This window comes from Zootermopsis nevadensis, unplaced genomic scaffold (genome assembly GCF_977971745.1).
Source record: "Zootermopsis nevadensis isolate Lab colony 2312 unplaced genomic scaffold, Znev_1.0 Znev_ptg000046l, whole genome shotgun sequence".
NCBI classification, from domain to species: Eukaryota; Metazoa; Arthropoda; class Insecta; order Blattodea; family Termopsidae; genus Zootermopsis; species Zootermopsis nevadensis.
The window spans coordinates 601,381-629,168 of record NW_028259178.1 but is presented as its reverse complement, the minus strand read 5'-3'; the positions used below and the strand labels follow the sequence as shown (position 1 = coordinate 629,168).

General features: G+C 40.4%; 2 protein-coding genes across 2 annotated transcripts in view; one reads left to right on the top strand and one right to left on the bottom strand.

The window, feature by feature from the left end:
* Positions 1–27,788, top strand: part of Use1 (Vesicle transport protein Use1) — a 216,326-nt gene that overhangs the window by 33,451 nt on the left and 155,087 nt on the right. Inside the window, exon 2 of the mRNA XM_087360794.1 lies at positions 12,635–12,745. The gene's annotated coding sequence lies outside the window, so the exon portion shown is untranslated. The remainder of the gene's footprint in view (positions 1–12,634; positions 12,746–27,788) is intronic.
* Positions 63–27,654, bottom strand: LOC110840338 (uncharacterized). The gene is made up of 3 exons (XM_022085295.2): positions 26,823–27,654; positions 21,992–22,650; positions 63–3,051 (listed from the first exon to the last, which is right to left on the bottom strand). The coding sequence occupies exons 1-3, from the start codon at positions 27,013–27,015 to the stop codon at positions 2,941–2,943; spliced, it is 963 nt and encodes a 320-aa protein (XP_021940987.2). The 5' UTR covers positions 27,016–27,654; the 3' UTR covers positions 63–2,940.

Sequence of the window (27,788 nt, the reverse complement as noted above, 5' to 3'; positions counted from 1 at the left end):
AATCCGTCATTGAAAATTAGTAACTTAATGTAAGCTGAGGGTTTAAAAGAGAATAACATGGATCAAGATTTTAAATTATATTTTCATTTATTTTGCTTATTTTACATAACGTAAGTCACATCAATGCTTAATGTGAAAATAAAATAGTACGTAGAAGAAAGATTAATCTAATTACGACTATTTCCAGTGGCTGGACATCACAGTACAGTCTCTGCAAGCTGTATTTACATTGTAAAATATTGCTATCACGTATTGAACAAATATGACATCTAGTGGAACTTTGCAATTACCAGCAACATTAAACAACTAGTGATGTTGACATGTCGATATAAAATGAAATTACCCCTTGAATCAAAAGACAGAGAACGCCGGAAAATGAATATTAAACGATTATTTTCAGATATTAACACTTTCATCACGCCTCAAAGTGACATGACCTAAATTGGAGCACAGGAATTATTTGTGAGGTTAATTTCAAATCAAAGTAGCGTTTCTCTCAGTTTCTTAAAATATTTTAGGAGGGTTTTGTTGAAATACTTGAACTCGGCCGCCCTTCAAGTGCCTTGGTTTCGTAGTTTGACAAATTACCATTTCACATCGCGGTCATAGGTTATTTTTAGTGTAACGATGTGACGTTTGTGGGTAAAAATGTCATAGAATATAGAAACATAGAAAAACGCTATCTCTAAACAGCGATAAGAACTACTTGATACTGGAACATTTCTTTTTCAAATTAACGTCTTACTGAGGAAGTATGAATGCTGGGACTTTTAATTTTATTTTAATACCACGTTTTAATACTTCTAAGGAAAAATTGATCTGGTTTGATGTAATCGATCGAAGAACATGCGGACTTTAGTTGCATAGACCAGTGGTATTCAACTTGGGGTACGCGTACCCCCGGGGGTACTTGAAATTTAAAGAAAAATATTATTTTATGATAAACACTGAATAATCAGTAATGTAATTTATTTAATTTATTTTAGATGTAGATTATATACTATGTATAACTTGAATTATACACCAACAACTCTGGGGGTACAAAGTTGAAGAGAAATTATATCTGGGGGGTACGCGAACAAAAAAGGTTGAATACCACTGGCATAGACAACCCCACTCAAATTTAACACGGCCTGTGGGAACAGGTTCATTAAGGCTTGAAATGAGCTGAACCCTTGCAGTGATAAGTAACTCCTGTGATTGTATCTGCGCATGTGCAAGGGTGTTGACGGCCATATAGAACGCACAGCGCATGCTCAGAAACTTTACCGAGATTCGACATGTCTAAACATGTACAATTATAGCGCATTTGCTCATATTACAGTCTGCAATTCGTGAAAACTGACGTCCGATGTCTATAAATATCGTAGAACAGGCGATGCAGATAAGCAAGGACGTCTAATGTAGAATCTAATTGGAGTAAGTCCACCGGATGTCGGGTTATGAGACAACTTCTTGAAAATCAACTCGATTTAAATATCTCGAAGTTCGTGAGATCGATTAAATGCGAGTTTCGTGCCTGTAATAGGATTCTACGCTGACGGGTACTATGAAAATTTAATCGGGCAGTTGTTACGTGCGGACGGACAAAGAGACATGGCGGGTCTAAGGACATTTTGCGGATTCCTCCGGGCGTTTAGCTCTATGTCCAACAATTCCGAAACAAATCGGGGTGAACGCGCATGAGGATGCAACATCTACCGAAACGACGATGATATTGACATGTCAAATGCACATGTTTTATGCTATGGAATCGATAATTCTATAATTTGCAAAACCCCAGGTTTTCCATCGGAATTCGAGTTATTTATACATTCGTCTACCTGGTATTGTTCTGCTGTTAAACGACGACTTTTACGTGATTTGGTAACTCAGAACCGCCGTTGTGACGCGCCTGCCTGCTCATAATTTATTCAGTCCAGTTTACGTCATTAAAAGTCACTTAGACGATTTGTCTAGGTCTTAATGCCGACAGAAATGTTTCCTATTTCATGAAGATGGCTTACCGACGTTTCAGAGGACATCAAAGTCAAGCAGGGTCTATGAGAAGTGTAAGTTAGCGGACCACTTCGGAGTCGGAGTAGTGGGTTCGAATCCCATTCGAGACACGGACACATCTTCACGTAATCTTCCGTAGATGGAAATTTCGCGATGTGCTGATCTCCCATCTGTGGGGGTTCTAACGAATATCGTAGAAGGCTAATAATCTCTTAAGTTACTTCTGAATTGGAACAAGGCAGAGCGTATAGTCCACAGAACGTATTACGTTCTTTGAAATAATTTAGATATAATAGGGATTTTGCGATAATAATAGACTCAGTTTGTGTTCTCTTAGAGATACAAATATGTTAGTTACATCTAATATCTACGATAAAACTGTACATTTCACTTTGTAGTTGTCCCGACTGACGAAGAATACAAAACACAATTTCTAATAATAAAATCACTGGCCAAAATAACTAAGGTGTAATGTTGAGATCTGTAAGAAAAAGTGTTTTTGAAAGCTGGACCTACAAGTTATAAATTCTCAAGTTGAAACTCATCTAATGCTAATTTAATTTGTGTTGAGTAGCAAAATTGATGGATGTCGTAACAATAATCTGCAGAACTACCCGAGTGCATGCCTCATTTGGCACCATCAAGACCCCACGTTCTTAGTATGGAATTAAGCTATAATACATTCCTCTGGTTTCAACAGGTCGTTTATAAAATATTCTGGTCACATCTTAAGAGATTCCACACTCTGAAGTACGTAATCATTTACTTCTCACTTATGTGTTTAAATATTTGGCTCAGGAAACCAAATTCTGACTTGGGTTGACCGTCTGGATACACAGCATGCCAGAAAAGGCCTTGGTTATACTTAGCTAACACTACAGTATATTTTAGACTGTCGTTCGAATAATAAATTATCTAATATGGTGATGACGGCGTCGCGCGCTAAAGCTGTTCCTGCTTCAGTTCCAGAGCCCAGACGTGTTGGGGCCATCCCGTCCTCCCTTTGCCTTTCCGGTGGCCCTCGAACTCCGTTCCAAGTACGGTGCTGCTCCCCTGTAACACACAACGCGGGGACTCAGCGGTATTTCGTGATTCCGAAGACTTCAAACCTTTTACAGAACTACCTTCGGCAAGGCTCGTAAAATCTTCATTACAAACATTAGTCAGCTACGAAAATAAGCTTAGTTTATTCGGGTAATCATTCACAAGAAACATAACATTTTGTGGGGTTACTGACCTTTACGAGAGTCGATGGTAATCCGTGGGTCTGTGCAGGGTTCAGGCAGGAGTTGAGCCCGGACTTAAGACTTTTTTTAATTTCGTGAGAGTCTGATCTGATGGCACGTGTTTCCACACCTGTCAGTCTCCTTCATAGGCCTCTGGCTGGTTGTTTTCATGGTTTTCCTCAGTTAAATAAGCAGTTATTCAAACATTCAATCAAGATGGCTCCCAAGCGACATAATTCTTACAAATCCTTATCTCCGGCAAATTTCTGATTATTTATGTTTTTAAGCTCTTCAAATAATTTTGGTCTAAAGTGGAAATATATGACGTGGATACCGACGGAAATGTTTTGGACTCCGTAATTATAACTGGTCATGAACGTGCGACGGTGATAAACTGTGACGTCACTCATCGCCCTGAGGATGGAGGCAGCAAGGACCTCTGAAACGTTGGTAAACTTCTGTCAGACTACGCGGCGCTACGACCCAGGAGACAGATAAACCGATCTGCTCCAAACTTGGCATGCTTATTTGTAGAGATCAGGAACGGAACGTCCTGGGTTTGAGTCTCGGTGAAGATGTCTTCTGTCGACATTGTTTTCCCGGCATCATTTGGGCAAAGTTCGTGGAATTAATTTACAGTGGGCTTTTTATGTAATCACTGGAAGAGTTTAGATTAAATTTGGCATAGACGTTGTGTCTTCGGGGTATAGGGGAGACTGGAGCCAGTTGTAACTTTTTATATTTCACTCTGTAGTTAAATTATTTATAATGGCTTGACAGTAAAATTAACTACTCTATTCTGGTCGTAGGGGCATCATTAAAGCTGGCTTAAAGTTTTCTTGTAAATATTTTGTTGTAGGTTTCGCCACGTGTGGGTCAATTGTGACACCTACAAGTGTCGGCTGTAAGAAACATAAACTGATAAGAAAATTTATATACCACTGGGATTTTACTATAACAACATTTCATTCTTTAAATATTTTTTTTTTCAATTTGGACGACAGAGTTATGCTCCTGTTATAAAGAAGCCCTGATGATTGCTTAGATAATACGTAGATTTTAAGCTGATGTAATTGATAGAGTGTCACCCAATACGCTTCATAATTGAATATCAAATTTTGTGTGGCTTCTAGTCTAAAGAACATAGCGAAACCCCTTTTGTGTAAAATGCTTATATGTGATAGTCCCTACACTGCATCCATTCTTCAATTGCCTACTGAGCCAAGGCATGGCCAATCTTCTTCAGCGCATGGACCATAATCTTCGTGAAGTATTTTGTTCACCTTACATCAAGCCAGATCCATTTCTTGTCACTGAAAAGCCTATCGGTCCACTTTAAACGAATTTTTTTTCCTGGGAATTTATTATATTAAGAACCTTAGAAGGGAGTTAAAAAAATGTGTTACTATTTTCAAGGTTAAATTTCATTCGCCGTTGCAAAACTGGTTACCTCTGGAAGAAATATGGAAGGAGGGGACTTCGTTTCAAATTAAAAAAAAATTATCGTTTTGAAGCTTTATATAATTGTATACACCTGAGGATGGTTCTTTTAGGAACTGAAACATGTCGTGAAACATGAAAAATGATTGTCTAATGTAAATCGAATATTTCGATAAAGAACATCATTTAATATTTTAAATATTTTAAATGTTAATTATTGTAATATTTTAATATTTAATAAGAATTTATTGTGATTAGACGGACAAGATTTAATATATACTTAAAAAAAAAGTTTTTACCAGTCTTTGCCAAACATTTCGGTTTAATTCCACTTCGAGGGAAATTTCAGCTTTGATGAAATGCACACTGACAATGTAAATCTTCTCAGATCTTGAATTGAAATGTTTCAGTGTTGACCAAGATCTCATTTACCGCAGTCCCTAAGTAATTCTGCCCAAAAAGACTTTGATTTTTACTTAACTTTGTACAAGACCTGTGGAGAGACCTAGCAAATTCCATACTCTTTAGCGACGATCATTAAGTGATCTGTCATTCTTAAAAAAAACATTTCTGCTACACCAGTGCCCATAACCTCCTGAGAATTTCCCAAATCCGTTCGTCGTACGCGTGTCTCGGGGTTTCGAAAAGAAAAATGATTTCTCTGAGAAATTTTCTCCCAATTTAAGGTAAAGTTTATTAAGTTTATGGGCTCAGCTGTCACGTGTTACAGACGCTGACTGTTGGAATTCTCCCCGTGTCGCCGTCACTGATAAAATTCTTCGTCGTTTTAAAACCACAAAATAAATTCAATTCAAAATGAGTGACAAATTCGACATGTTTTGAATCCGCGGTCACATACTGACGTCTTACGTACAACGCAGCATTTAAAAAAATCAGAAATAGAACAAAACATTATTTTCTTGTCTTGTGCAAACGTTTCAGCCTGTCGTATGTGGGATAGGTAATTCTGCTCAGACCTTAATCGACCTTTAAGACACGCATGAGAAAATTTAAATGTTGCAATTGACCCCAGTCTCCCCTACCTTAAAATCTTAATTTTATATTTCATCCACTGGCTAATACGAACATGGCGGGCGAACAAATCTGCACAAGTGCCACTGGTAATAAAGATATAAAGTAATGTTTTTTTTTAATTTTCAGAAAATACGGAATTTGTTATTGTATTTTTTTTATAATTTAAAATAACAACATGGCGGCTGCATGATAAAAAAATTGCTTAGCTATGATGCGATCACATGACCCCCCCACGCCTTACGACGTACTAATGTTGATTTACGTAACTTAAGGAAGAGAGTAACACCACGTGATTTGCGTAGTTGGAAACTGATGTCTTCTCAGAAAGATTAATGTCGTTAGGCCACGCTGGTTCGGACGCTGCAGTCAACAGTTTCAGATTCTTCTACAAGTGCAGGCAATGAAGTTCCCTGTCTGACGCAAACGCAGCTTAATAAGCCGATGACTGAGACTGTTTGCTTTTGTATCATATACACTGATGCACTGTTTCTACAAAGTAGAAGTTATATATTTACACACAAGCTCTTTAGAATCTGCATTATTCTTGTTGCCATGACATTTCCATTACGGCTGGAGATGTTCTTCTGTTTATTTGTACTAGAATTATGGTACGCGGTCCTTAATGAGCCTCGTATACGAACATCTCCATCGGATTAAGATACGACACCAATCACATTCCAGCGACTTATATTGAATTCTGGGAGCTTCATAAGTTTTACTCCTCGCCACATGCAATTAGGACTAATCACGTCATGGAGAAGGAGATTGGCAGGGCATGTAGCCCGCATAGGAGACAAGAGGAATGCAGAGAGGGTTTTGGTGGACAAATCCGGAGGGAAAGGGATCACTGGGAAGACCTAGACGTAGCTGGGAGGATAATATTAAAATGTATCTTAGCGAAATAGGATGGGGTGGTGTGAATTTATTTGGTTGAGGTAGGGACCAGTGGCGGGCTCTTGTGGACACGGCGATGAACCTTCGGGTACCATAAATTTTGTAGGAATTTCTTGAGTGGCTGAGAGACTGTCAGCTTCTCAGGAAGGGAGCGTCGTGCGAAATTTGACAGAAAATGAATTTAAGAATATTTCCGTATTAACTCTAACAGACAAGTCTAGGCCCACGGCATCGAGTTAATGCATTAATGTTTTCTGAACGTCGGGGGTGCAGCGGTTGGTAAACCTGCTTCGTGTTTCGGAGGTCCTGCCTTCAAAACTGCAGTTTACTTGTTCTGTTCATTCTCCCACGGTTCTTCGTCCGACGCGTAAAAGTTGTGCAGTTGATAAACTGTCGGTAAATGTCACAGTCGAAGCATTCTCATCGTCGTGAACAAGTGTTTTTGAGATTTTCAGTTTTTTTTTTTACGTCGGGGAGTCCGAGGATGACTGTCTTCTGGGTTGTACCGCCGTGTAGTTGATGATGGAGGCAGCAAGGACCTTTGAAACGTCCCTTTACTTCTGCTGGACTTAAAGTCGAAACAACCATCTTCAGGGTGGTTTACCGTTTGATACGTGGCTGCGTGTGGTCACAACCGATGTCAACCTGAACGTGTTGACTGACGCTGTTTTCAATCGGATGGACGTCGAGACGCGCAGACGGATTGTCAGTAACTTTGACGTCGTCTTGGAGACGAAGAATGTGCAGAGAATACCGAAGACTGCAAGTAACCAATTCCATGATAACAGTTCTCCTTGGAAAGCTGATAGTCGCTCAGTTACTCAAGAAATTCGCCGCCTTTAAAATCCGATGCTTGAATACAGGTCCACTGGCCCCTAACCTTAGCCAGATGAATCCAGCCCACGCTGTTTCGTTAAAATTTATTATAATATTAAGTAAGTACAGAGATGGCTGTCCTTTGGATTGTAGCGCCGTATAGTCATTTAGAAATTTCGACGTTTCGGAGGTGCATACTGCTTCCATAAACAGTGCGATCACATCGCCCTGATTATGGACGCAGTAGGCCCCTCCGAAACGTCGATGAATTGTACGGCGATACAGTCCAGAAGATAGAAAATTTTCATACACGCCGCTGTGAAAGCCTGAAACTTAAAAAAATGTGTTCGTTTTAAAATTTGTATAATTTTAAAGTTTAACACGTGAACTTTAACAGATAATTTTTGGAGCCATTCTCTGTCTTGGCTCAGTTTGCTGTCGTCTTTGCATCACGAACTGCTCGCATGTATTTTTCGCGTTGGCTTCCGTGTGTTACGAAATGTCACCAAGACTCACGCAGTTGGGGAATATCGGAAGTAGTGTGTTCCAGATGGGACGGGCGGAGAGACAAGACGTGAACAAAAACTTGCCACAGTTTGCTTTTGTAACACTTATGCCCTGAATGTTTTTTTAGAGGCGTTGTGTTTCTGTCTGGGAGGTCCGGAACAACTTACAGTCAAGGTGGTTATTAAAGTAACCACGTTCACTACCAGAGCCTTTCGCTTCCTTGTCATTACCGGTAGCAGGAGGGAAATACTCTACCTGACACCAGAGCCGAGGACTCATCATCTAGTTCCCAGCAGGACTCACGACGTTTATGCAGAACAAAGCCACGTCACTATTCACAAAGGACTGTCGTCTTCATATCATTAAGAGTTGTTTGGCTAACATAATATTTGCCATGGCAACTGATCCTCGCTGTGAAAATTCGTCAAATCCCTGTCAGGCGTTTCGAGTTTACCAGGAGCATGCGAAACGTCGGATTTGACGGTTCCTCGGGAGTACGAGGACTGGAGCATCGGAGACCACAAGAAAGTTAGTTAATACTCAACGTACAGATCACGTAAAGATTTTGTTAGCAGATGAAGAAGGACTCTACTGAGTCCAATTAATTACTTGTATCTTGATTTATTTAAAGACGCTGTACCAGTTCCAAAGTTTATGTAATTTTAAAGATCTTGAGACGTAGGTTTCTGTTAATTTTGCAATGTTTTGAGTTCGGAGAAACACAGGTTAGCCAACTAAGTTAACAAAAAAGGACGATTTGAGAAATAAACGCAAGATAAATTTAGAAGGGCGAACACTTAAATAACCGTGAACTTATTTTATCCGCACAGAACGTAAACAAAAAAAGATTTCGAAGTCAGTTCGGCTTAAGCCATGAGGATTAGCCTTAATGATGATGATGATTGTCATGGCTGAAGTTTTGTAGGGTACATGTGTGCGGGGTGGAAGGAGGCTTGGAGGCGGTTTGTCCACAAAACGTTGCTAAATCGCAGAATTTTTCTGGCAGCTCGTAACAAAAGACAAACGTTTTCATGTATTTGGATCATTACGAGACGCGACTGCTTTAGCACTGATGCTCGTCTATGTGAGATACTGAACACGATTTATCGTTTACTGTATTTTTATAAGTGTGGACTGTTTTGTAACCAATCAGAGTCCACTGACCAGTTTACCAAAAAAAAAAAAAAAAAGTCCTTCTTAGACGGCTTTCACACGTGAGCCCGTGAGCTGCTCAACTGAGCGGTTCGCTGAGCCGGTATGCAGCTCAGAGCTCGGCTAACATGACCCTCCGCTAGTTACCAACTTCACTCAGTCCCTCCAACAACATATTTTCGGTGTATTAACAGCGTTCATCAAATAATGTTGGAACTTGAAGAAGTCATCATCTCCATGGTTTAGCCTACTGTAGACTGTTGTTTAATTGTTTAATTTTAACCGTCTAATCACAATAAAATATTTTATTAAATATTAAAATATTAAAATATTATTATTACAATTAACATTTAATATTTAAAATATTTAAAATATATTAAAATGATGCTCATTCCATCGAAATGTTCGATTTACAATTAGAGCATCATCTTTTTTCACGACATGTTTCGGTTTTCAATGAACCATCTTCAGGTGTATAATCGAATTGAAAACCGAAACATGTCGTGAAAAAAGATGATGCTCTAATTGTAAATCGAACATTTCGATAGAAAGAGAATTATTTTAATATATTTTAAATATTTTAAATATTAAATGTTAATTGTAATAATAATATTTTAATATTTTAATATTTAATAAAATATTTTATTGTGATTAGACGGTTAAAATTAAACAATTATAATAATCACAATATGACGCAACATTAAAATCTACTGTAGACTGTTCCATCTCTAAGGAATTTTCTGTTAGAGTAAATAGGATGCAGTTAAAATTGGTCATTCCAACGTTTTGTGGTCGGCCTTTGCCTCGTTCGCCTTTAGGTTTGTATTTATACATTGTTTTGTGGAATTCTATTGGCTTCCATTCTCTCCATATGCATTAGCCAATTCCTTTGATGTTCGCATATTTTATCCAGCAAGTTAAAAGTTCCTAGTTCGCGTCTAATATCGTCATTTCTTATATGATCTGTTATTTTATACCCTGCAATTGGTCTTAGAAATTTAATATTTGCTACATCTATTCGTTGCTTTCTGCGCCATAAAGTAGAGAAGGAACTGTCATTATATTGCAAAATTTAAGGATGGTTTCAATACTCACTTTGCCTAATAAAATTCTTCTAATGGTACCGCATAAATTTTGAAATTTGTTTAATTTGTGATATAAATATTTGGACGTATCTATGCTAATTAAGTAGCCTAAGTATTTAAAATCGCTGGCTTGTTTCGTAGGTACGTTTGAAATTAAAATTTTTGCTCTAACCACCTATTTTCCTACAAATGCAAGTACCCTCATTTTGTTCGTAGAGAAGTAATAGAAATATTTTATAGTAGAAATATTATAAATGATTGATAAATATTACCTAATACAAACAACTTACTCCAGTTTCTTTCCCCACAATGTGACTCTCCTTTATGAATGCGTTGCCTAGACTGGCTTGATCTACAGCTCAGTGAACCTCGTCTGAAAGGGTTCTTACACAGCTCATGGCTTCGATATTCTTTGCAAGAAGAGAGAAAATCACTTTAACTTCTTTAAAAGTGACGTGAAATTTAAATTAATGACGTGAAACAAAATTTCATTTATTTTTATTATTATTTTTTAACTACATTACAAACACAAAGCATTGAAATTAGTAAGACACTGAGTAGGACCTGGGGTTTTCAAAGCGGCGAGTCGGAAGACAGCTGTCTTCTGGGTAATCAGGTAGAAGTTTACCGACGTTTCGGAGGTCCTTGCTGCGATGAGTCTAGAAACGTTGGGAAACGTATACGAGACTACACTGAAGCAATATCCCAAAAATACAGTCTTCTGCTGGTAAGAAACTGATTTCGTGTTAAAGAAATCGAAAATTATTTAATCCCTTGAAGCAGAATGAATATGAGAGAGAGAGAATAAGGCGGTAAGTAGTGACGGGCATTATATTTAACCGGGGTAGGGGGCATATTTTCAATTTGCGGCTTCGAAGGTCCCCAGGCAAGGCCGCTGGTCCCTTTGGTAACCGTAGGTATGGAGGAAAACTTGTTATTAAGTGGAGGACGTTAAGAGAAGTCGAGAAGGGTCTCAACTGCATTCGCATACAGTGTAGAGTATGAATGTTAATAATATTAAAAAAATCAGTCCGTACCGCGAAGAAAACACAGCACTTCACCATTACGAATATCAACTGGTTAACGCTGTTTAAGGAAATAATATAATTTATTCTGATAATTAATTAACCATTTAGAGCAGAGACTCGTTCAAATAATATTTAAGAATTCAGTCCGTACCGCGAAGAAAACACAACGTCTCACCATTACAAAGATTAACTGGTTAACGCTGTTTAAGGAAATAATATAATTTATTCTGATAATTAATTAACTATTTGGAGCAGAGACTCGTTCAAATAATATTTAAGAATTCAGTCCGTACCGCGAAGAAAACACAACGTCTCACCATTACAAAGATTAACTGGTTAACGCTGTTTAAGGAAATAATATAATTTATTCTGATAATTAATTAAACATTTGACGCAGAAGCTCGTATGAATATTATTTAAGAATCCAGTCCGTACCGCGAAGAAAACACATCTCTTCACCATTACAAAGATTAACTGGTTAACGCTGTTTAAGGAAATAATATAATTTATTCTGATAATTAATTAACCACTTAGAGCAGAGACTCGTTCAAATAATATTTAAGAATTCAGTCCGTACCGCGAAGAAAACACAACGCCTCACCATTACAAAGATCAACTGGTTAACGCTGTTTAAGGAAGTAATATAATTTATTCTGATAATTAATTAACTATTTAGAGCAGAGACTCGTTCAAATAATATTTAAGAATTCAGTCCGTACCGCGAAGAAAACACAACGTCTCACCATTAAAAGGATTAACTGGTTAACGCTGTTTAAGGAAATAATCGCTGTCTGTTCCGAGAAACATACGAAATGGACTTTAAGTGGTTAAGAGACTTCTTACGTCGGTCTTGTTCTGATGTTTCATCATCGTCTTTCGCGGTCAGACGTAATCTTTTCCAAATAGTCGCGTTGTGACCAGATCCGCTTGCCAGTTCCCACCCACAATGCGCGGTTGATGTTGGGTTAACAGCTGTCTTTCGTTCTACCTGGCCACTCGAAGTCCGTCTCCTTCCTCCGTCATCTTGCGTATACTTACTCATCCTTTGTATCTAGGTTAAGTTTTCGGAATAAATATTTTTTTAAAAAAAATGTTTTACACACTGAACATGTGTTCCCCGGAATATGGTTTAAGAAGTGTCAGGTTTTTAACGAGAAATCTTTTGAATGGACGCCTTATTAAAGTCTTCTGGGTGCTAACGCGGACTTATAGGAAGATGTAAAGTTTTTCAGAGGCACATGCTGCTTCCATCTTCAGGGCTGGAGTATATATTTGTGATTAATTTTCAGTGAACGTGACAGGTTTATGATGAGAGCTGCTAATATCGAGAAAGGTGTCGTGGTTCAACGTCTGGTTGCTTTGTATGAACGTGCGTGGTGAAGTTAAGACCACGAATCTGTTGTCTTGTGAACTCGTAATCTTGAATCGAGTATTTATCTCTCCTTATAACCAGGTCTGAAGACCAACTTCCGGTGAGTGAAAATCATCGTTGGGACGACGTCTGAGAACGCAGCGCCGCGCTGTGGACAACATTTGAACGTAGGAGATCTGCCGCAGGAGTACGGTAAGCTTCGTCAGTCATTTTAGACGAACTTTTAAGATAATATTGTTATACCGATAATAGGATGGACGGCCGTGTAACACGCACTGGAGGGAATAAATGCTTACAAACTTTTCGACTGGGAACTCGACGGGGCTTAATGCTAGGCTTCAGAAGATGGGAGTACCCAGTCGTGGGTTGTGAAAGGAAGTTAATCCGCGTTGGACGGAACTTCAACTTATATGGGATTAACAGGGATGCGGGAACGCGGCCGTGGATAATGATAGTAAATAAACAAGTAAGTCATGAACTCGTACTATAAAGATATTAATTTATGAAAGAACTGTGTAATATGATGAAATATCGGAGAAATATAGCATTAAAGTGAAATATCCACGTAAAATTCTACTTTAAAGTAAACATGTCATCGGAAAGTCAGCCCAACTGATGCGGGGATCAATTTTTAATATTTTACAATTCAGTTCTATGACCTTGGAACTTTTGTTTCGTTGGTTATAAGTTTTAAATTTACGTTTCGACTCCATAATGCCGCCAAAGATGCAATGTCGTAAACAATAAGAAAGTTGCCATGGTAACAGCGTCAGCGAGACTGTGACAACGCGGATTACGCGCAGTTTGAGGGGGTGACAGATGAGCTGAATATCAATTTTACTCTTACGCACGCTGAATTAAATAAACGAATTTGGTTTTTTAGAGTGACCGAAAAGTTTCACGCTCATCCCTAACACATAATTTTTGTGTCAAAATCTAAATTACATTAAAATTAGGAAACAACAAAAAAAAAAATCAGTTCTGTCTCAAGTTTTGTAAATTTCCACAGCGTTCATCCACTTTTTCCTTCAGTGAAGATTTTCTGTGTCATGGAACCGGCCCACAGACGAGAAATTGTCGATTCGTTTGTCACAGGAGAATCTGGAAAAGTACGCCCGAAGTAATTCTGCCCTCGTACTTCGGTTGTTCAAAGACAATTGACGGCCTGAGCGCGAGATGGTTACATCACGTGACCTGCGCTGGTCCCTCGTATAATCACAGCGATAATACGTGTTTATTATTTATTAGTTCTGTCGAATTGTGCCGAATTTCACACACCAGCAAATGTCTTTAGCGTGGGTTGTGTGAATATCTTCCGCGTACTATCGAATTCCCCACGTATAACCTAATCCGCTTTAGAGGATGGTTCATAGACGGGGTAAAGGATGAGTTTGTTCTGTGCGTGGTGTCAGCCTGCGTCTGACCGGAACGCTTTCAAATTTTGCAATTTTCACCATTCGTTTGTAGCAACCCAGAAGATATCAGTCGGCATGTTCACATCCGCAAGAGCCCAGAATCTCAAACCTTGACTCTCTGACGTATCAGTTCGTAATTTTAATTATATAACAGTTGCTGGGATATTCAACTCTGCTGGTTGGGAAATATTTCGCTACGTTTAACAATGTTGGTACTAGATTCTGTGCAGTAAACGCTCCTAGTTCGCGGGTCTGCGCATAGCAGTTTTACATATTAGCGGATAATTATTACGGTGATATTTGTACAACGCGGCATTGGTCCCTCCCTCTTTCGCGGTCTGACCTACGCAGGCGTGCGGAGTGATACAATAAACTCACAACTGCTCGCCTCTCTCAGTAGCTACGTCGATGATATGTCGAATGTACTTCGACTGTACTTTTCGCAGTTTTTTATAACGTATTTCTGCCCTGGTTTTCAAACTCCAGGAGAACTTTCAACTATCAATGCCGACAAGCACTATTTTTTTTCACGTTTATTAATCCTCCGGCTCGATTTTCACCATGAAATATATGCAACTCTGCTGTAACATTGGTTATGAACTGTAAATTCATTTGATTGGGTTACATTATCAAGATTCTGTGACCTACATTTTACAGCTGTTTGAAGAGGACGCCGAGTCTATTTAGTTTCAGTACACAAGTTTTTAAGCAATCTGAGGGTAATTGCAGCCTCCGAACCTCTTTTGTCCTCCCACCGAGTCCCTGCAGAGTGGTAGCCAATGGCGTCTCGTGCACAGAATTTTTGATTTGCCCCAAAAAAGGAAATGTTGAAGTCAGACGAACCACAACACACGCTTAGCTCTCGCCACATGTGACGCCATTTTAACAACTGCGAGTGCAGCGCTTCGGGTGGGGAAAATTGGAAACTCAAGTGGCAGCACGTATCACACAGCTGATCAATTAGACTACTCAAATGCATTTTATGTGCACTGAGGAACAGTGATCGAAAATGGACCCAGAGCCGTAGAATTACTGAAGTCGCGTTCCTGTTCTGTTTCCTAAATGTTGCACGTGCGCAGGGGTAAGAGCCATAAACTCTGACAATGGAACACAGCCCTTCCCTTTATTAGGTTAACTCCGTCTCTGCCACTAGAGGCGGTGTCATCGCGTATAATATGAACCAACAACATTACTTCTGATGATTGAAGTGTCTCTCTCACAATTTTCATCTTCATAACTCTTCGCCGTTCCCTTAATCAAATTACGAGCAATTTTCCACATTTGCCAAAGGTCGATTATCGTAAATAACTGCTGCAGTAATTGTGTTGAACGCAAACACCGCGAGAGGCGCTGCCATCGATTTAGGGGGATAACGAAACAAATGAAGTCAGAACCGCACGCCTTAATGTGATTAGTAGATAATGATCTTTGCGCGTTGCCGACGGGACGGGTGGCTGACTGTCAGGGCAGGACCTACTCCGATGACTCATTTAGCCGGCTGCGTGCGTTGGGAAGCTGCTGCTCAGGGATTCCCCTACAGTGCGTAGTGTTTTACTTAAACCGTGAACTTTCTGGTACGTACAGGCCTCGTCAGAATGTCTGAAAAACCACAAATAAGAGCAGTTTCCTCATCTGTTAACAGATGGAGGACTAAATAGATGTCTTCTACTATAGTGAAGCATTGAGCTCGTGGCCCCAGAGTTGCAATATTTTTCTCTAAACGCAGAAGGAAATTTATCCATTCTGTTGAAAAACACAAATCAAACTTCGAGAAGTCACCGTTAAACACCGCCAGTGTTGACTTTTCTTTGGACAGCGCAGTACTGCACTCGAAATCACCACGTGCTCGAACCACGGAACTGCGGTAGTGGCTAATTATAAAATAAAAATACTTTATACTGGATGAAAGTTAAACATTTAAATAAACTCTTCACACAAGTAATGTACTGAAAATTGACCCTCGATTTACGCCGATTCAGAATAACGCCGATTTTGAAACTAGAAAGTCACAAATTACTATTATTTATAACGTTTTACAATGTATCTCGTACTGATTCGTATACTAAATCGTAATTCTTAAATCTCTGATTTTGAATAAAAATTATAAATAAAGTCATCTCTGCAATTACGTAAGTTTCGTTAACGCGAATTTGCTCCAATGAGATCGATGAATCGGAAAAAGCTGTTTCCTGGACCTTTAAACTTTCAAAGGGCTAATTTAATCTCTGCGGAGGTCCTGGGGTCATTTTTACTACGCGATTTTCTATAGGTCGGCGTCTTACATGAACGCAACTATCGCATAACAGCAGAGATGACTGTACACATCAATCACATGAAAGAATCGCGGGGACCAACGAATTGCCGATTGTAAATGAATAAAATATATTTTTTAAATTCCCTTTATTTTATTTACGTTATTTCAGAGCTTTAAATGCAATGCCATTATATTAATCGTCAACGTTTGGGCGCTGGGAACGCGTATCATCGACTTCGCATTGATTTACGTTATAAAAAGAGTTTCAATTTACGCCGTTTCCGTTTACGCCGTCGTAAATCGAGGGCTATCTGTACATTCCTACGAAACACAGTCGTACTGCAACTCTCGGTTTTGTAAATAAAAACACGTCCTTAAGGGGTGACAGAAATAGAATTTAAAGCTCATAAGGACCCGCGCTTCACTCTTATATCTGGATTGTTTATAGTAACAAGACTCAATGGCCAGTGATTTTAATCGAGATATCTCGTGCGTAGCGTGGAATGTGTTTCGTAATGGTACCTTCTTTGATTATCGGCCGGTTACCACCAAATACCTTCGTGATTTGCCTCAGTCGTTCTACAACAGGCTGCTTGCCTCAGAATATTTTACAGTGAATTGGTTACAGGCATCTTGTTATCAGACGACGTAATCCATAACCTATAGCGCTGATAAAGCGTTGTTTAATATAGATTGGAGCGCAGATGTCATATCAGTTTACTAGGCAAAGTTCTGATGAAGTTAAGTTTATGAAGACAGTGTCACTGTGTTAATAGGAAGACATCGGTAGTGGTTGGTGTGGGGTTCCTTCTTGTGTACAAGCGACGCATTGGCTTAGTTAAACACATGTAGTGATTGACTCCCTCGTTGACAGACACGTAATACGTCGTCTAATTTGTTTATGTGAGACTTTTTTTTTCCCAAGCTTTACAGAGGCACAAGGCTACATCAGCGTTAAGTTAATGTCCGCATATGGCAGTAGGGATTCCTAACCTCACTTCCTGGCTGGGAAACCCATAGAATACACGAGCTTCGCGCATGCGTGGGGTCATTACGTCACAATGTTTCATCTCGGAAATATGGTGTCGCTGTCTCGCACAATTTGAACATAATTTTTTTTTTTAGATTTTGAATCCTGATGGTTTCAATGTCTGCTTAAAACATAAGATTTACTTCCGTTAACTACAAATACAAAATTTAGAATTCGTATGAGAAGAATCTTGCATTTTGTTTAATGTGGAATCCTTGTTGTCTGGTTGACGATAGAAGATCACATTCTGTTTAAAGTATAAAGTTATCAGCGTCATTATTTTTGTCGTCTGTAGGAGACCACACGTGGTTTAATGCAAAAACACCACTTATTTGGTGTTTAAAAACAATATCGCCATTCAGAGAAATTTCGGAAATTTAACATTCGCCTAAAATACATTTTATGTCACGACGTTCCGATTTCATGAACTTAAATTAATGACGAGAAAAATGTAAAGTTTAGTCTCTGCACTGAACTATCTACAGTTCAAAACGCACGTGAGATGTGTGAAAATGATTGAGTTATTCGAATTTAGAGAAATTGGACAAGAGTTTACTAAAACCACGTGTTATTCCTTATAATACGAGGCGCGTCCACAAAGTAAGTTTCCCTGGGGCCGTTTACAGAAACAAAACACAATTTCATGGAAATATTTATTGCAACAGATACAGCAAGTGTCCAGCTATTTTTCAACATATTCGCCACCGGAATTGAGACATTGGTCATACCGTGGGACCAACTTTTGAATACCTGTGTCGTAGAAGTCTGCCGCCTGGGATTGGAACCACTGTGTGACAACCATCTCCGCCTCTCTGTCATTCTCAAAACGCTGACGCTGACCGGACAGGAATTTCTTGAGGTGTAGGAAAAGATGGAAATCACTGGGAGCGAGGTCCGGGCTGTAGGGTGGATGATTAAACACCTCCCAGCTCAACTCCTGCAGGAGACTTGCTGTCCGTCGAGCCGTGTGCGGCCTAGCGTTATCACTGACCGCACTTCACAGTCGGCGGGAGCTGGAATAAGAACCTCCATCTTCAACAGCTGCAACGATGCTTAGTGCCGGTATTGTCTTCCTGAGTTTTGAGAATGACAGAGAGGCGGAGATGGTTGTCACACAGTGGTTCCAATCCCAGGCGGCAGACTTCTACGACACAGGTATTCAAAAGTTGGTCCCACGGTATGACAAATGTCTCAATTCCGGTGGGGAATATGTTGAAAAATAGCTGGACACTTGCTGTATCTGTTGCAATAAATATTTCCATGAAATTGTGTTTTGTTTCTGTAAACGGCCCCAGGGAAACTTACTTTTGGGACGCGCCTCGTAAATAAGCAATCTCATTATTTTAGAGCAGGTTAATTAAGAGATTCAGATTGGCGCGTGTTAATTACCTAATTCTTTTGGATATAAATCTGTTTTACATCTATATAATTACAAATCACCTCTTTGTTGTTTTGAGAAATTATTAAAAGGGCCAACGATGTACAACACGAGCCGATGGATTTAATCAACCCTTTGAGACACTAAGTTAATGTAAATAATATCCACTTCAACTAGTAATGCCCGTTGAAATTCGACGGCAACTTTCCTTGTTTAGGCGACTATTCAAGAAAACAAAAATTTGTTAGAGCTGTAGAATTTATTATATATCTGCAAAACAAGCGGTTATCTGAGCGACGAGCGATCTATTTAACGACGCTTATATCAAGACCTATATGATGAATGGTAAGAATTGTAAAATAAATGTATTTGGCGCGATAACAGTTAAGAATGCTAAGGTACGGCTGCTTCGTGGAATGGCTGAGAAGAAACACGACATTCTGATTGAAGATTGTCCGTCTCCGGGCGAGGTCCGAACCCAGGACGTGCTTAACGCGAAGTGATAACGACGCAGCCGCCACGTTCAGTCGTCTGCGCGCATGATAAGTTCAATTGGTTCTGCTTTAAATTCCAAATAGCTCTTGTTTGCGGACGATTTAAAAATATGTCGTGGTATTAACAACGTTCATGACTGCAAATATTCCAGGTCTGACGTTTATTCGGTGCAAAATCGGTGGGTTTTTTTTTTTTTTTAAATAGAGTGATCTTTAACGTTGCTAAAACTGCTGTTATATATTTTACGGGCAAAATTCTTGGTATTAATTTTAATTATAAATTGTAAATAATTTTGTAATTATTAATTGGTGCTTTCTCCGAGGGTAAATCACGGCCGGAGCGTGATGCTGACCACTCACCCCCATCTAGAGCCGAGGTCAAGAATGTGTAGGAGCTATATCGCCTCTCCTCTCCTCCCCCCCGAAGCGTCTACATGGCGTGTAGTGGGGAAGCTTTACTTTTGATTAATAATCTAAAATATAAAATTGAAATAATCCCATTTTACGCCCCCAGTGAGTCCAAGACCTCGCAGGCTCCGTCGCCACTTTGACCGCAAATATTTTCTCGTGGTTTAAAGACGCCGGTCTCTTGTTCGTGTGTTAGTTCGTTAGGTTTACAGATACCTACGAAGATAATTAGAGATTTATGGTAAATCACAATTTCAAGGTCAATGCGTGGATAAATTTCTCTCGCCAGTTTAATTCGCGAAGACATTGCGGTCTTCAAGGAGGATTGTATTTCGTTAATGAATATTCTATAACGTTACTTAAAAGTTAATTCAGGCGTAATTTTAATTTATCTTTCACGTTTTTTTTTTTTGGCTTTCATATTAATATGTTATTTTAATCTTTTACGAAGTTTGTAAGTTTTACTATATTACTACTAAACAAAAACAAATTGAATTATTATTATTTTAAACAGGCGATAATATTAAAGAGGTGTTATATTACATCAGCGAACATTTATCCCTTGAATGTAGCTTATATGGATCGTTTGAAGTCTATGGCCCAATCATGGCTTAGGGAGCCCGAAGGTTCATCACCGAACTAACCAAAGCCCTGTCCTGGGCCAACAAAATCCAGTCTCCTTCAACTCCTATCTCCCACAGATCCCGCCTGAGATTATCCTCCCATCTACGTCTAGGTCTCCCCAGAGGTCTCTTCCCCTCAGGCTTCCCAAATAGTGGACCCAACCAACCAGATGGCTTACGGAACCCGAAGGTTCATCACCGAATTAACCAAAGCCCTCCACCGGACCCTGTCCTGGGCCAACAAAATCCAGTCTTGTACGGTTTTATGAACTGTGACTGCATTAGTAATAGGTATAAAATAAATCATCGTTTGTTGATAGCAATCTTTACTTTTCCGCTGAAATAATTTAATTCTGAATTTTGTTTCGTTTATATTTTAGAGGAAGACAGGACTTTGCGTGGAAACACGTGCGTCTTGTACGTTGCCTGTGTTAGGCTAATATATCTGTGCTTTCCCGTGTATTTCAACGGGCCGTTGCAATACGTGATTTACATACGGTAATGTTTGCATAATATATTAATCTGGGAAGTTTGGATAATTTAAGATAAAATGAAAGATTGACATTTTTCTAAGAAGAGGGAGGATCTTCTGCAAACGAAGTCTGCCAGGAGTTTAGAACTTGTTCGCTGATGACGTCAGCGTCAGCATTTCTTTGGCGTAAAATTGCTTTGTCAGTAAAACCACAGAAAATCTCTGTCTAGGCGTTTGTGGCAGTTCTTATAAGTTACAAAACGTTAAAATTACTTAGACGTGCTAGCTAAATGACCGATTATTATCTTAAAACATCTCAAAACTTTGTCAGGGTATCGCAATCTCGGGCCAGGATAATCCATTTTCATTTAATCGCGGGATACCGAGTTATAAATTAGGATAAAAAAATTGTTGAAATTTCATAGCAATTAAAATTGATATCCAAACAAGTTAACATGTCAGTCAGTTAGTTTCTTTGACAAATCCTCACTTAAAACAACATAAATATTTAATTTGTGCAGAAAATGTCTTCCTTCTTCATGGTATAGCATGGTACTGTAAACCTATTACAAACATATACCGTTGTTTGTAACGGGGCGTTCTCCTAGTTTTTTCATATGTTATGCCCATAGACTTAATAAAGTATGCGTCTGCTTTTAGTGATCACGGATTAGAACACGAAATTTCGGGAAAGAATTTCGTATTAATTTGTTTTCAGTTTTGAGAAGCCACCCAGAAATTGAATATTAATTTGGTGGTCTTCGCCCCCATTAACTTGATAGCAGGATACAAAAAGTTTGCTATAGGAGTAGAAAATTTTAAGATCTGAAATTTTGGAATGCATCAGCATGTGTAGCAGAGAAATTCGTCGAAACGTCGGCTCAACGCTCGATAATATTTCATTACATGAATAGGAAATAGAGGACTCAGACATACTTCAAGAAACAGGTACTCGGGCGAGATCTAAGGCTATCACGCCGGCGAGTAATCGACCTTAAAGATGGAGGCAGCGAAGATCATAGGGGCAATGCCAGAGGCCTAGAAAATCCAATTACAACAAAATAGCATAGGCCTAAAGATTTGAGAAGTCTTTATGGTCATTTCAGTTCGAACTTCGCCTGAAGCGACTCCACGGAGAGTCGGACCCGACGTGACAGTGCTGGGTCCTCGCAGTTTTCCGACTCCAATAACGCGCCTATGATCCGTATTAAATCTTTGAGGACGAAAATACCCTCCGGTTATAAGACGCCTGTATTAAGAGCGGGCGCTGTTCCAATCCCGGCCAATGGACCGTCTTACCTTTTGTCCTCGCCTCGCGCACCCTGGATTCTACACTACGTGATTTATACGTGGCTGGCACTCACCACCTCTCCCGCTGACCTCCTGTCCGCGCCTCTGTTCGCCGCCATGACGTAGTCCGCCGACCCCGTGCTCGCCCTCCTGCCGCCCCCGGTGTGCACCAGCTCGGCTCTGAAGCCAGTGTCGCAGGCCACGGGGTCGTCGCTCTCCAGCACGCCCATCAGGTAGCCGATGTACGACGTGGCCAGCCTCAGAGTCTTTATCTTCGAAAGCTTCGTGTCCGCCGGGACGTTGGGGATGCAGTCCCGGAGGTCGGCGAACGCGTTGTTGATGCTCTGAGTCCTCTTACGCTCCTTCTTGTTCGCGCAGTTGCGTCTCTTAACCACTCTGACGGGAACCCCGGACGCTGTGGTGTAATACGTGGAACTGGTGCAGTACTCTTGGGTGGGAACACAGGTGTCTGTTCTGCCACCGGGGTAGTGCGCTATGATGACCGGTTGCTGTCCGCTGGCGGGGGGAGTGCCGGCGTCCTCGAGGGGGGCGAGGCCGTCTTGGTGGTGATGGTGAAGGTGGTGCTCGTCATAACTGGGGGACTCGTCACCTCTGGACCCCGTCGGGGTCCCGGGACCTGATGATGAACTACTGCATGGGGTCGTGTGGTGGCTGGAGGCCGCAGCTGCGCTGTTCCAGAAATTGGCGTCCGTTCCCGGAGCGACGTTACTGCCTGGAACGCGTTTACACGTTAGGTTATGTTTCGTTACGCTAAGCTTAGGTTAGGTTAGGTTAGGCTGGGGTTAGGTTTGGTTATGTAAGTTTAGGTTAAATTAGTGTAGGGTTAGGTTAGGTTAGGTTAAATTAGTGTATTGTTAGGTTAGGTTAAATTAGTGTAGGGTTTGGTTAGGTTAAATTAGTGTAGGGTTAGGTTAGGTTAGGTTAAATTAGTGTATTGTTAGGTTAGGTTAAATTAGTGTATTGTTAGGTTAGGTTAAATTAGTGTAGGGTTTGGTTAGGTTAAATTAGTGTAGGGTTAGGTTAGGTTAGGTTAAATTAGTGTATTGTTAGGTTAGGTTAGGCAGCGAACTGAGGAACAGTATGAGATGCATTTGAGTGCCTCATTTGCGGAATTCCGTAACTTAATGTTACCTCATGCCAATTTCTGATACGTTCCCCTCTCGTCGTCGGCATTATCATTATCTCCATCACCTAGCAGTCTAGTACGCGGTAGGCCACGTGTTGACCCGTTCCTGACTCAGGAGTCCAAGCGCCTCTTTAAATTGATTCGTGGCTTTGCAATTTTTTTAACAGACTGTGAAGTCTGTGTCTTCGCGTTCTGAAGCTTTGTCCCATGTCTCGGTTCCTGTAATTTGTCCTCGTTTTATCTAGGCCTTGCTCTATTTCGCTGTTATTCTTATGAGCTTAGTGATTTTGTCTTTCGATCTCTTTGTCTGTTTGCAATCTCAAGTAAAACCTTGGAAACAATATTTAAATTGGCCTGAGCTTAAATATACGTAGCATAAAAATTTATTAAATAATATCCTGAAGATGGCAGTGGGATAGGCTTCACCACCACATCACAAAACAAAAAAAATTTCAGAGACATTGCTGATTTTAATTGATGTTGTTATAGCGTTCAAATTTAAGTTTTAGGTACGAAATCTTTAATATAGGCTCATTCAGAGACGGATATTAAAATTAGTATCGTATTACTGTTATTTTTAAATATAATTACGATAAAACATTTGTTGTTAAGTTATTTATTTACCCAGGTAGAATTCAGTGGTTGATAGATTCTTTCTTAACATGATGTGTTAGTCCTTTTTTGAAATTACGAACAGTCCATGACACATGACACATGCCTTTGTGGTTGAAAATTCGCTTTAACGACGTCTAATTTCATCCGACCGTTGACTCTACTGGTTTAAATGTTTGCGTTGCGAAGTTCGTGTGTTATAACCCATTACATTACAAACGCTAATTATAAGGGTTGTTATGTTATTAAAAAAACCTAGATTACTAGTCAAATTAGAATTAAATTATATTTCGTAGTATAAATATCATCTCAGCGCCCTTTTATATTGATAACAAGTATTTGTTGCTGGTAATAGGCCTACAAGCAGGCCGTAGCATGTTGGTATAGCACCTGAATAAAATCGCGTATAGGTAGGAACGTATTTGCAGATTAAAGATTTGCCATTGGGCCATACGAATCTAGATTTTATTTTCGTCTTTAGAAATAAAACGCGGGCGCTGACTGAGGACTTTTGTGCTCCTGTACTCCTCAGATGGGAGATCAGCCCACAGACAATCGCCCACCATCTCTGCACAACACAGAGCGTGAAACGTGGCTGGTGGAATGGAGGAACCCTCTGTCTCCATCAGCAAACGTTTCATTTGCAAATGTTCTGTTGGTGCACGTGATGAACTGAAGGAATTTGTAAAAAATATTGTCAGTCTAATCACAATAAAATTCCTATTAAATATTAAAATATTACCATAATTAACATTTAAATATTTATTTATATATTTAAATATTTATGGTAATATTTTAATATTTAATAGGAATTTTATTGTGATTACACTGGCAAGATTTAAAACAAATATATATTTATCACAATATGACGCAACTTTATCGTCTCCTGAAGGAATTTATGAAAGTTGGCTGCACTGTGTCAGAGGTCGTGTAGGCCTACGGAAGATAGGCTGGTCGGAGGTTGCGTTACCGACCTGAAGTCCGTCGATAGGCCTAAAATGACGCATTTCTCGTCCGTTCCTTGCGATCACAGAAAAACCATGGGATGTAGCCTAGGACGTTTTGTTCTTGGGTTGGATTCAAAAACTCGTACTCCTACCTGAGTCCTTGAAAATAGTTCTGAGTTTAATGATATCTTCTCGAGCGGTCAACCTCGGTGAATGATTTACAAAGACCGATTTTGATTAAATTTGTGCCTACAGATCTATACTACGCCTAGTTACCTGTTAAAAATTTACCCCGTGAAATTTAATTATGAATCGAATTTAAACGCTTTGACAGTGATTTTGTAATGCGTTCACTGACAAAGTTAAACGCTACTGTCATTTTCCTGCTACCGGGTTGGAACTGCATTACTCGCGGCGAAAATCTACAAGCATTTTCCCTACACGATCGCTCCGCGAGTGTAATATATGTAATAAACTTTTTTTTTTTGTAAGAGGGGCAGAAAATGCTGTCCCCGTGGACACAATTTCTCTCTGTGTCGTTTTAATAGGGTCGAATTGCGTGGATTAATTTCCACACGCACAAAAATGCCAGTTTGGGATACATTGTTGTAAATAGTTTCATTGTTACGCGAATGATTTTAGCGCTTGGCGGTGAGTCATGCAGCTCCTTACGGAAGCCGGGAACTGATATTTCCGTCTTTGAGAGTGGACGCACTAGAGTTTCTCACAGTCACTTAAATACGTGAATTTACCTGGCATTGACATGTAATTTGTTTGTTTATGTGTGACGTACTGAATCGGATAATTGGCAAGAGACAGACTTCGCAGTTTCACAGTCTTGTTAATCCGCTTGGCGTTGATTTAAAATATCATTAAATTTTTGATAGGAACCGCCAAGATTGGACAATTTCTAGCACTTAAACTTTTAACCTTCGTGTATTTTAATTCTGCCTTAAGAATATTCCTTGTTCTGTGATAGAGACGAATAATTTTCTGTTCGTTAGGAAACGTAACTAACTAACTAACTAGATAGCTTACGGAACCCGAAGGTTCATCACCCAATTAACCAAAGCCCTCCACCGGACCCTGTCCTGGGCCAACAAAATCCAGTCTCCTTCGACTCCTATCTCCCATAGATCCCGCCTGAGATTATCCTCCCATCTACGTCTAGGTCTCCCCTGAGGTCTCTTCCCCTCAGGCTTCCCAAATAGTGGGCCCAACCAACTAGATGACTTACGGAACCCGAAGGTTCATCACCGAATTAACCAAAGCCCTCCACCGGCCCCTGTCCTGGGCCAACAAAATCCAGTCTCCTTCAACTCCTATCTCCCATAGATCCCGCCTGAGATTATCCTCCCATCTACGTCTAGGTCTCCCCTGAGGTCTCTTTCCCTCAGGCTTCCCAAATAGTGGACCCAACCAACCAGATGGCTTACGGAACCCGAAGGTTCATCACCGAATTAACCAAAGCCCTCCACCCGACCCTGTCCTGGGCCAACAAAATCCAGTCTCCTTCAACTCCTATCTCCCATAGATCCCGCCTGAGATTATCCTCCCATCTACGTCTAGGTCTCCCCTGAGGTCTCTTTCCCTCAGGCTTCCCAAATAGTGGACCCAACCAACCAGATGGCTTACGGAACCCGAAGGTTCATCACCGAATTAACCAAAGCCCTCCACCGGACCCTGTCCTGGGTCAACAAAATCCAGTCTCCTTCAACTCCTATCTCCCATAGATCCCGCCTGAGATTATCCTCCCATCTACGTCTAGGTCTCCCCTGAGGTCTCTTTCCCTCAGGCTTCCCAAATAGTGGACCCAACCAACCAGATGGCTTACGGAACCCGAAGGTTCATCACCGAATTAACCAAAGCCCTCCACCGGACCCTGTCCTGGGCCAGCAAAATCCAGTCTCCTTCAACTCCTATCTCCCATAGATCCCGCCTGAGATTATCCTCCCATCTACGTCTAGGTCTCCCCAGAGATCTCTTCCCCTCAGGCTTCCGAACCTCTTGTCCCATCCATGCGCGCTACATGCCCAGCCAATCTCATTCTTCTCGACTTAATCACCCTGACAATACTGGGGGAGGAGTACAGATTTTTAAGCTCATGATTAAGCAGTTTTCCGCCAAGAATCGAAAGGCTAAATAGTTGTAAGAGCGATCGATATGATGGAGAACAAATACGCAAGACGTTGCCCTCACCTTGGTGCAAATGGTGCAAATAATGGTGATGTGGGTTCTGCTGGTGATAAAAGGCCGCTGCTGCTGCCGCCTGGTGGTGATGGTAGAACGAATCTTGGCCGTGCAACGATACGGGATGATGCAGCGATGTTGGGTGATGCTGTCCGGGTATTGAGGGCGTGGAGGTTCCGCTGTAGCCTCCTAGAACACTCATCGTGCACCTCCAGGGGCTTCAACACGCGCACCGCAACACACAATGTCGTTCTTCTGCTTTTCTCATGGCTTACGTTACGTTAGGTTAGGTTAGGTTAAGTGAGGTTAGGTTACGTTAGCTTAGGTTAGGTTGGGTTGGGTTAGGTTAGATTAGGTTACGTTAGGTTAGGTTAGGTTACGTTAGATTAGGTTTGGGTTAGGTTAGGTTACGTTAGGTTAGGTTTGGGTTTGGTTAGGTTTGGGTTACGTTAGGTTAGGTTAGTTTAGGTTAGGTTATGTTAGGTGAGGTTAGGTTGCTAACTTGATGCGTCAGAGAAGTGGTATGGCCCACCCAGTCACCGAGCCTCCAATTTTATTCAGAACACGACCTACGGAACCAACTATAAATTTCATTACGCGACTCTTAAATTATATTTAGATGCACATGCTAAAATATTCTGATTCATGTTTCGTACTTGTTCTAATTTGTGTCAATTAATTAATTACTCTCGAAACATTTAATTTTATTACAAAAGCTCACACACTGCTTTGACACGTTCTTATCTCGGTCTGTTCAACACTGTTTCGTGTCTCGCCGACCACAGGCTGCAAACTCACGTCAGAACCTCCACTCGCAGTCAGTTGACTCAAACTGGCTTCATTAGACCATTCCAATATCCCGAAATTCCCTCTAGGCTCCTCCCATCAAACACTCGCTTTGTTCACTCCCCTAAATTAATTTCCTTCACAAAGTTTCTGATAATGCCACGTATAATCCGGGGAATGACGTCACAG

Coding starts and splice junctions, on each gene's coding strand:
- LOC110840338 (XM_022085295.2), bottom strand. CDS start 27,015: ATGAGTGTTCTAGGAGGCTACAGCGGAACCTCCACGCCCTCAATACCC. Junction 22,651..26,822: donor TTTGCACCATTTGCACCAAG/GTGAGGGCAACG, acceptor AACGCGTTCCAG/GCAGTAACGTCGCTCCGGGA. Junction 3,052..21,991: donor GGAGGTCAGCGGGAGAGGTG/GTGAGTGCCAGC, acceptor TGTGTGTTACAG/GGGAGCAGCACCGTACTTGG.